Here is a 10,277-nt window from a genome sequence, read left to right on the forward strand (position 1 = left end):
TCCCTTTCCGTGATACCAAAATCCTGGCCAACCGCCGTCGATCTCATCCTGGTCTGTCTCTGTCTTCCTCCTTCCTCAATCCCTTGCAGCCCCAGCATGGCGGCGTTGATATTGAGCACAACATGGCCTCTACGCTGAAAGACTCACAAGGAGTCGGTGGTTCATCCTCGTCCTCTGACTCGCATCCGCCCATCCTGCGCCTGTCTCGCTCCGTACGCTCCCTCCTCCGCTCCACCGCCCACCTCCCCTCGCTGCCATCCCTCCTCGTGGAGCTAGCTTACAATGCTCTCGATGCAGGCGCACGCAACGTCGAAGTCATCGTTGACCTTTCAACCAACTCCATCAGTTGCCGCGATGATGGCAATGGATTTCACGCCGCGCTGCTTGTAGGGGGTTCCTACTCGCGGGGAGAATACCCGCCAAAGGGAGTCGAGCGCTACGTCACAACCAATGACAAGGACTGCAGGGACAGCCGAGGACAAGCACAATATGGCCTGAGAGGCGAAGCGCTAGCCAGTATGGCCGCGGTGGGTCTACTCTCCGTCGAAACCAGCCTCCAAGGTCCTCCACCGATGGGTGGGCAGAGGTGGACGCTGATACAGAGGGGGGAGCAGGCCATCTTCTCGGGACTCACCTCCAAGTGGCGAGACGATATCAACTCTGGCCGTACAAGATGCGATGCAAACGTCGCTGTTATCTCCTCTGCCACGGGACGCTCCGCCCATGCTTCTCTGCCGGGTACCGAAGTAGCCGTTCGGGACCTATACCGGTCCGTGCCTCTCCGGCGTCCCTCACGATTGGATGAAGCCGGACGTCGGGCCTCATTGGAAGCATGTCGCAAGGTAATGCTGGAGGTGGCACTCAGAGAGCCTGGCATAAGCTTTACACTGAAAGCTTCCCCCGCATCGACTAATGGCATGTTCCAAGGTTCGGCAGATCGCACGTTACTGTTCTGCCCCAGGGCGACAGCCCTAGCGGACAGGTTCCGCGCTACCACGATCCCTTTTGGCAACGACGACTACGAGAGCATAAGCTTCACACATGTCCTCTGCTCTACTTCAGATCAGTCAGAGACCGCTTCCACAATTCTTCGTGGCCGTGGCATGTTCCTACTGGTTCCGCAAACGTCCAAGGCGCATCAGTACATCTACTTGCAAGGTCGCCGCTGTCAAATCGATGCTGGACTGGGAGAGTTCCTCAGCAGCATCAGTGCAGAGTTTCGCTTCGGTTCAAACAAGCCGAGTCTCCTACAGAATAATGAAGAAGACGGGTGCCTCCACTCCACTGCGAGAATCAAGGTACACGCTTCAAGAAGGCCCCAATCGGCAACGGCCAAGGAGAGGCGTACAGTGGGTCAGACGATCGCGGCTGCAGTTGCCAAAGGCTTCGGCTCTGGCGAAGTGTCCAACCTTGTTCGACCTGACGGCCCCAAGCGTTTCGAGCGTAAGTTGGGCCGCACTGGACACCCAAGCTTCCTCTTTGATCTTTGGCTTGAGTCGAAGGGGCCCAGTGACAAGACCATTGTCGATGAGGACGCTGTGAATCGCATTATCGAAGAGGAGATCGAAGGAGTTCTGCAAGAGAAGGGCCTGATGTCATCCGGTCGTCGGGGGAAGGGTATCGTCGGGACATCAGCTAAGAACACCATTCCAGAACGACGCCCAGCTACCTCGAGTAGTCTACAAAGTCAGCGCAGCAGTACTCGCGGGACCGTTGCTTCTCGGCCCCGCACAACAGCTTCCTCTACGTCCGTTCAACCCAAGCCCTTACCATTGATCTTTCCGGCGTCATTGAAGCCAAAGCAGGGCGCGGCGGAGTCATCTCAAACCCCAAGCACAAAGTCGATGGGAAGCTCACGCTCAAGAGAAGGTACACCGGAGGGCCATATCCGATACCTTGACCCGAGCAGCCACAAGACCTACTTTGTCGATCAGCGGACGGGTAATTCCCGCCTGGCTTCAATTTCGGGTGACGTCGAGACAGACGAATTCGCGGATGACCGAGGTAGTGCCCAACCTCGCAAGCGTCTTCGCAAGATGTTGGCGGGAAATGATGAAATGAACTCCAAAGTAGCATCCGCGCAAACCCCAGCCTGGTTGTCGCAGGTCCTACAGAAGTGGGACAATCCAGCCCTGCCAACTCAAGCTGAAGCCGCGATACCGAGCGTCGACCTGTTGCGCTCGCTCAGGGAAGCAGATGGCGGCGAGACGGCTGATGATAATCTGCGCTATGGGAGCCGGATACGAAAGCGCCCAGAACTGCCAACCCAGATCCCAAGACAAACAAGCACTTTCTTTGCCTCGACTTCGCCTGCAAGCGCTTTTGGGCAAGCTACGCATGCCTGCCATGACGGGCCCATTACGTCTACCGTTGACCAGGAAGGTAGCCTGCTGGGCGCGGATGTATCGAAGTTGTCCCTGCAGTCTGCTCACGTCATTGCCCAGGTGGCGACGAAGTTCATACTCACTGTTGTCCCTGATGGTCGAGGGGTTCCCGATGGTATAGGAAGAGACGTCTTGCTCTGCATCGACCAGCATGCAGCCGACGGTAAGTGGCATCACACACTACAAGACTGTGGACCAATACTGACTATCAATGTTTCTCCTTCTCGTCAACGGCAGAGCGAGTGCGCTTCGAGTCCATACTGGAAGCGTACGTCACCTCCTGCCAAGCCCACTCATCGGATGCTTCACATACTCTCAAGAAGCCGGTTGAGATCTGGCTGCCGAGCAATATCCCAGAAGAGCTGATCGCCCAGCCTCCCAGTACTCGGTCGCAGGCCCTCAGCTTCTGGGGGTTCGGCGTGGCATCGGCTGCAGCGTCTACTGACGGCATTGGGGGTGCCAAGGACAGCGAGAACAAAGCGCGTGAACTCAAGGTAGTGGTGACGCACGTTCCTGCGCCCCTCGCCGAGCGTTTGCGAATGGAGAAAGCCACTCTTGAGGCTGTATTGCGATCCTTCTTCGATGATGACACGCCGCTTCCTCTCCCATCTTCTACCTTCCTGGAAGCAGCCAAGATGGAAGAGCACCAATGGATGCTCGCCCTCCGACACCTACCTCCGCGCCTGCTGGATCTTTTCCGATCCAAAGCCTGCCGTGGCGCAATCATGTTCAACGATCCGCTCAAGCCAGAACAATGCCGCCGCCTCGTACATCAACTGGCACGGACTACCTTTCCCTTCCAGTGTGCACATGGTAGGCAGGGCTTGGTTCCGCTTTGCTCTTTGCCTGGAAGGGGAGTCAAGAGAAGCGTTCCAAGTACAGCTGGCGGAGAGGTGGATGTGCTAGGCGGAGAAAGTGCAGTCACCCTAGCAGTCGCAGATCGAAGGCGAAGGCGCGCGATCGACTGGAAGCTATTCCGAGATGCATCATTAGTGGCGAAGGACTCAAGCAAGTGATAGGCGGTACACCGCTTGAGATGTGACTGGACTTATGAGCTGTAACAAATTGCGTAGACTGAGATACTTGTACAAATGTGATACCCTTTCAATCAAAATGTGCCCGTTCAAACCCTTGTTCTCACTCCAGCCTTCCTTGCAGCCCCCAAGAACTTGACCACGCCTTCGGTCCTCTCTCCTTCACCCCTCGTGTCCTCCGTCACGAATTCGACAAGAGCCTCGACCGCTCTCCGTACCTGCTGCGCTTCCCGCACACTGGCCGCAAGTCCAGAATCAGATGCAGCGCCAGCCAGTGCCTCTACCCGTCTCCAAGGACCCGGCACTTCCCCGCGACTGGGATGTTGAATCCAAAAGAGGGGCGCGAGGGTGGGTAGGAGGTGCGTGTAGAGGTGAGCGGATTCAAGGAGGTATGGTGAATCGCAGCGCAGCCCATCGAGCAGCAGCAGGGAGAAGGCTGCGCGTAGCTGCCTCAGAGCTACTTGGGCTGCTTGCAGTGCCGATGGCCCCGGTAGAGCTGAGTTCCTTCCTCCGCCACCGCCGCCGCCAGGAAGGGAAGAGGCGAGCTCATAGAGGTATTTCCCTAGTTGATTGCCACTCGCCAGGAGTCCAGAGCGAAGCAGTCGTGCGAGTGGGGAAGAAGGGCGCGTGAGAATTCGCTTCAGGTCTGCGCGTAAAGAGGGGTAGTTGGGGAGGGAGCAGAGAGAGGCGAGGAATGTGAAGCCGTGTGCTTTGAGTGGGTTGGAGGACTTGAGAGAGGACCAGTGCGATAGAAGAGCGGAGAGGAGCGGGAGGTGCTCTGAGGATGCGGCAGAGGATGCGTTCGATGTAGTCGTGGTCGGCGCAGGCTGGGAGGAAGTGAGGAGATGCCAGATGGTGGGCAGCAAGGAGAGGTACTCGCCTTCGGAGAGTCGAGTGCCCGAGCTCACGCTTGAGGCAACCACAGAAATCTCGTGCAGGCTGCTTGCCTGCTGACTATTCGAATGCAGCAGGTCCACTAGATAGCTCTCGACCGTTTCCAAGTGCAGGGCGCCCCCTCCGATCTCTTTGCCTTTCTTGCTCTTCGTAGCCTTGGCTGCGCTGCCACCTCCATCTCCACTCAACATCTGCTGTAGTCCCACAAGTTCGCACCAGCCAGCACTGATTCTCTTGAGGACAGCCGCCTTCTTTGTGCCCTCTTCTCCGTTCAGACTGCCTTCAAAGGGAAAATAGATGGCCGTGTGTCCGAGCAACACACCAAGTCTGTTCAGCGCCTCCTTCTCTACTCCTCTGAGACCTTGTGTCGGAGCGCCCGCAGAGGCCTCGTCGTTGGAACGTAGAGTGGCTCGGAACAGTGTCCGCGCAAGGGTGAGAACGCTGTCGATCAGCTTGAGACCGAGGGGGATCTCCTGATTCCGATTGGGCATGGCAGCTCCGGGTCCGAGTGAGCTCGGGGCGTGATCCAAGAAAGTGTGCAGCAGTAAAGGATGGAGAGCATGGTAAAGCTGCAGATAAGGCTGCGTAGAGGCGCTGCGACTTGATGTGGCGGTAGTAGGACGGGCGGAGGAGTGCTGATACCCCTCCACCAGCGAGTTGCCCAGGAGCAGGCTCGAGGCACTAGACAGTGTCTTGCTCAGGTCTGACTCGGACAAGACCAGACCGGCCGAGGACGACACATCTGTGAAGTCAACGCCATCTTGGCGCTCCAGCAGAGCCAAGCTCGAGGTGAAGGGCGCAATCTCCTTCCTGCCGGGCCGTGACCCGCGCAAGTCCACATCCACCTCTGCCCTGCTACCTTCCCACTTTGCAGCAAAGCCTTCCCAATCGGTAGGATTCGCAAAGACTGACCTGAAAATCCACAAAGGGAATATCTTTGCAGAAGTACTGTCGTTCTGCTCTTGCTCTCCACCGTCGTCCGAGGCGCCAAGGCCGCTCTCGTATCGCATGAGCTTCTCAAGGCAAAGAAGCAGCCTGAGTTTTGTCGTTGGCGAAGCAGAGAGATCCGACTGTACGTTCATCGTCGAGGTGGTCGAGGTGGATACTGAATTGCTACTGCCTCCCGCTTGAGTCGATCCCCGTCCTCCCTGAATCTCAAATGAGACACCCAGAGCGGTAAGAAGTGTCCTGAAGAATCTCTCCCCATTACTGCTAACCTCCTCCTGCGCCTGTCCAGCCCCGATAACCGTAGATGAGGTCCAACTCCAGCCTCTCACCAGATCGTGCGATGTGATATCAATCACCACTTCTGCAATCCTGGCTGCATCCTCTCGCACCTCTTTCCAAATGTGGTTCATCCCACTGGTGAGCCAGAGGGTGATCGTGGTGATATATGGCGCGAGGGCATCTTTGGGTACTGCTCGGAGGAAGTGGTCCAGCAGACGATAGAGAGATGTACGTACCTGGGCTGAGCTCGAGGTGATCAACGGGAGGAGAACGGGAAGCAGGCCAAGGCCGGTGGTGGTACCATCGGGTAGACGGAGGAGGAGAGAAGCGAGGGAGTCAAGGGCTTCGCTCTTGCCGCCTCCTTGGCCTACACCCCTGAGTAGTGTTACCAGCTCCTCTACACCTCTGCCTCGATCGTCTGTGAGCTTGGTAGATCGCCTCTGCTCGAGCTGAGTGATCGACCCTTGGTTGGGAAGAACAATGGAGCGAGCCTTGAAGGCGGTATTGGTTGCATTGTTGGGCACGGCGCGCTGCTTGGCCTTGAGAGACGATTTCGCCTTTGTGAAGTCCGAATGGGATGCCAGAGCCGAAGACGAAGTCGTCTTCTTCTTCTTTGGAGGAGCCATGACGACGAGTCAGGCAGAGGATGAGCTCGAGAGGGAGGATGCAAGCAGAGCTATGCTGCTCCTGTGCGTAGGAAGCATACCAAGCATACGCTCAACCAAAATTTCAAGACGGCCGTACGGGCCACTTCCGCACTGCATCTCGGAACGGAAGCACACAGAGTCGCAGGTCGAGGTCAAGGAAATACGCATTGCTATCTATTGTCTTGCTCACACTACGCCATTTCCCTTCCATCTATTCAGCTGATTGCGTGCCACACCGCTTTACAATCTACGCCTTCCATCCTCACCGCTCTCTTTGGGTCATCCACGCCCCATCCAGGTCCATTCAGCCCCTTGAGCACCTTGCCAGCCTGATTTTGCAGCAGACTCTCCGCTACACAACGACCGATGGTGCTGAGGCAGCGCAGCGAGGCGATCCTCACCTCTGCAGGAGAGTCTTTGCTTGGTTGAGAGATGGAGAGAAGACGGCTCACGAGGGTAGAGAGGTGGTCTTGCACCAAGTCGAGTGATGAGCCACCCCTCTTCCCTTGACCATCTGAACGAGTAGAGCCACTTCGGATCTCTTCGTCCCTCTCCTTCTTCCCGAGAGCAGCAGCCAAAGTCAAAGTCGTAGCCGCGCTCCATCTTGCCTGCGAGTCGGGCAAATCGAGAGCTCGGATCAACAGGGGGAAAATCTCATCTAGACGCTCAGTGGTGATTTGCCGTGGCATCGAAGGTAGGATCGATGCGAGGGCAATGAGGTAGATTGACTGACCCTCTTCGTCCGCCTGTCCGCCTGGAGGCGACGCAGACCTGTACCCTTCGATGATGCGGGGCAAAAGGTAGGCAAAGAACTTCTGGCGGTAGAGCAGTCGGATGGTAGCGCCATTGTCCTTTGAAAGAATGCCATCCTCTGCCTGAGCCACCAGGCCAATTGCCCGAGCGGCCTCTTTACCTGTGCGGGGTGACGAGAACAGACTTGATCGTGCCTTCTCAATCATGATTTGCCCTTGAGGGCTGTTGCGTACCACGAGTGCTTTTGCAACCCAGAACCACGCTCGGATAGCTCGAGAGCTTCTTGCCGGGCTTGTAGCGCCTTCTGTGCTGCTTCCTGCCACTTCCTCTTCCCAGAATGTCTCGAGCAAATCCTTCACTTCACTTGCAAGCGGCTCGGTAACGTACTTGTTGACACTTGCAGCCAGTAAAGTATACCCGGCTTCAGCCTGGAGTGTACTCGAAGCGTTGACGGTGAAGGCAAGTAGCTGCTGCAGCCAGGTACCAATGTCCACAGAGGTCGGCAGGCCGACTTCCTTCTTGAGAGTGACGAAAGCAGCTGCAAACACAGACATTGCGTCCCGCTGACCCTTCGGCGACGAAGGGTTGAGCGGCTGCATGGGGAGTGAAGAGCCGTCTGCAGTGCGAGAGGCAAAGGTGCTCTGCCCAGTGGAGGAGTTGCTGCCGTCCAGAAAGGCAGAGCACATCCACTTGGCCAGCTTAGCTTGCTTGTCGGCTGCCAGACTCCTCACGAGGACAGTCATCAATCTGCCAATGTCTCTCAACACTCGATCATCCGCTGCTACGGGAGCGATGCGCTCTCCTTCACCCTCGCCACTTGCAGCAGCCAAGACCAGGGCAAAGAGCCTCGGGCAGAGTGTAACGCCGTAGCGGGGCACATCTCCGTGGCCCTTCGCGACCTTCTCCTCTAGGACTGTTAAGACCGTCACCAGGATCCCTCTCGCGTATCCGATGTTCGACTCCCTCTCTTCTGTAGCTGTGAAGCTAGTCGCGCATGTCAAGTCCAGCTTTGTGAAGAGCTTGACAATCAGCATGTCGAACAGATCCGGCTGAGCACACAGCCGAGCCAGAGCTCCTAGGGCCCTTCGAATGACTCCTCTCACGTCGCCGGAACCAGGCGGGCCCGCTGTGGGCGCCGGCGGTATCCGATCGGGCAAGCGCGAGAAGAGGATAGGTAGGGTAGTCTCCTCCAGAACCTTGGGATTCACCCTAGCAATATCTCTTAGTCCATCTAGAGCGGCTCCTCGGATGTCCTCAGCAGAGGGCGAGAGGATGAGGTCGTTGACTGCTTCTGCCATGTAGTTGGTCTCCGCCGCACTAAGAAAGGTCGGGATATGAGTCAGATGCACGAAGGCGAGCAGAGCGCTTGAGCGGTACGAGTGCGATCGCAGGCCATTTGAAAGAGCTGCAAGTAGCTCATCGCGCATACTGTCAAGAGGCCGTCCATCTCCGTCGTATGTACGTGCGGGCGACATGTCCACATCTTGAGATGCCGAAGGTCCGCCGTCTGCTGCCTGGTTTGCAGCATCAGCAGCTGACTCGGTGGTGGTAGCGGAAGAGGGGGCGGCAAACTTGTAATTGGTGGTGCCCTTTGAGGCCTCTTCCTCGGCCTCTTCGGTAGTATAAACATCTCTCAAGGCCTTGAGAATGGTAGCAATATGACCAAGTATCGGCGCACGGATGCTGATCACTTCTGGATCCTTGAACATTGTCAGCATCTGGTCCAGGAGGGCGTATACGGCGAGCGCTGCCGTCGAGGGGCAGGCCTTGACCATCGAGACGAGCAAGTCGCATGCGGGCTTGGCTAGCGACTTCTCTGGCTCTTCTAACTCAGACTGCGCGTCTGCTACAATGCGAGCTGCGATGCCTGCGGCGGGATCTACGTCGTGGTAGAGGGTGCGAAGGAAGCTGGACAATGCCCGCTGAGCGAATACAGCAGTCTCGTCATCTGTGGCAGCCATTATCTGTGACGTCGAAGGCGATACTGAGATCAGTAGAGAATATTGACCAGAGCATCGATAATGGGCAACTCACCTCGACCTTGAATCCTTCCCATAACTTCTTCTCGTTCGCCATGATCGCCGCCTTTCCGAAAACGGGCATTGCCAATTCCAGAGTGTGGAGGGTATCGCGCTTAGTATTTCCGCCGCTTGCTGCCAACTTCTCCAATAGTAGCGGCATCGCATGTGGGGCCAATAGTGGGTTGGCGATGAGACATGACCGGAGAGAGCCTTTGAGGTCTTCTGTAGTGATCCCATATGGGTCATCCGGCGGGGGTTTGAATGTGATGGGGAAGTAACAATATGTGATGTCGAAGAAGTCCTGTGGTCAGTGTGAAGTACGTAATTTCGTCAGTCAGATGACATTGAGGCGTTGCAGGTCATCTCTGGCGCGACCGACTGACCTCTGCCAGCTCCTCATCCAATTCCCATTCGATGAGGATGACTCGATTCATGGTGAAGAGGTACATCAAGTTTCTAGGGTCTTTTTCTCCTTCTGCCAATCCCACATAGCCCTTGAGGAAAGGCTTGCCCATCGACTTGAGCGCTGATCTATGTGTCGAAAGTAGAGCATCGAGGAGTGCGTATACGAGGAAGCGTACGGCCTGGGGGTGGTCTCGAGGTGTCACATGGGAAACGAGGCTTGAGGCAGAAGTGTCGAGAGTCAGCATGCCATCGCTACTGGCTCAAAGTTCTTGGCCTTACCCACCTTTCGGCAACTGCTCTGGTCTCTTGACTGCCAAAGCCTGGAAGCTTGGCCAGTCTTGTCAGAGCTTTGAGAGTACATGCCAGCATCTCGGTCCCTTCTGGGATGGCTTTGAACCTGTAGCTGGGAGCAGATCCGGGGACGACCTTGTCTGCCGAGTTCGTCGATTTGGCGATGGAAGCAGATACATTGGAACCATCTTCGAGCTTGTCGGCGAAGAAGCCTGCCAATGTCTTTACCGCCTGACGATCAAAGAGGGAGGGCAATGCGTCCGCTTCTGCGGAAGCACCATTCTCGTCTGTCCCTCCTGGCGCTAGGTCCAAGACAGTCTGCGCCAAGAGCTCTACCCCTCTTGACCTGATCAGCTCGTCTTCTGATGTGAGATACTCGCCCAGGATTCTTATCAGCTGCAGTAGTGTCAGACTGCGAGAGCGAAAGGCGGCTGCGAGTGGGGGAGGCAGGGAGCCAGGCGGAAAGGCCTGGGCAGTGACGTAGGCAGTCACTGCCTGCGTGGCGGACTCCTGAGAGGAAGATACTGCCGTCGATGAGAGATCCGCAGTCATCATCGACAGGCTGTGAAGGTGAGGTTGGGTATGGATGACTGGGGACAGGATCAAGGGCAGAGGCGAGAA

The 10,277-nt window shown here is 56.7% G+C and overlaps 3 protein-coding genes across 3 annotated transcripts; 1 reads left to right on the forward strand and 2 right to left on the reverse strand.

Moving 5' to 3' along the window:
* Positions 1-8: 8 nt before the first annotated feature.
* BCV69DRAFT_313083 (hypothetical protein) lies at positions 9-3,509 on the forward strand. Its single transcript, XM_025494999.1, has 2 exons — positions 9-2,547; positions 2,622-3,509. The coding sequence occupies exons 1-2, from the start codon at positions 123-125 to the stop codon at positions 3,398-3,400; spliced, it is 3,204 nt and encodes a 1,067-aa protein (XP_025347665.1). The 5' UTR covers positions 9-122; the 3' UTR covers positions 3,401-3,509.
* Positions 3,403-6,231, reverse strand: BCV69DRAFT_283392 (hypothetical protein). The gene has a single exon (XM_025492691.1). It carries the CDS (start codon positions 6,163-6,165, stop codon positions 3,508-3,510), a length of 2,658 nt encoding a protein of 885 aa, XP_025347666.1. The 5' UTR covers positions 6,166-6,231; the 3' UTR covers positions 3,403-3,507.
* Positions 6,232-6,331: 100 nt separating this feature from the next.
* BCV69DRAFT_283393 (hypothetical protein) lies at positions 6,332-10,264 on the reverse strand. The gene is made up of 4 exons (XM_025492692.1): positions 9,649-10,264; positions 9,344-9,581; positions 8,974-9,261; positions 6,332-8,903 (listed from the first exon to the last, which is right to left on the reverse strand). Exons 1-4 carry the CDS (start codon positions 10,209-10,211, stop codon positions 6,402-6,404), a joined length of 3,591 nt encoding a protein of 1,196 aa, XP_025347667.1. The 5' UTR covers positions 10,212-10,264; the 3' UTR covers positions 6,332-6,401.
* Positions 10,265-10,277: the final 13 nt, after the last annotated feature.

The sequence above is a fragment of the Pseudomicrostroma glucosiphilum genome (assembly GCF_003144135.1).
Source record: "Pseudomicrostroma glucosiphilum strain MCA 4718 unplaced genomic scaffold BCV69scaffold_8, whole genome shotgun sequence".
Lineage (NCBI taxonomy): Eukaryota > Fungi > Basidiomycota > Exobasidiomycetes > Microstromatales > Microstromataceae > Microstroma > Microstroma glucosiphilum.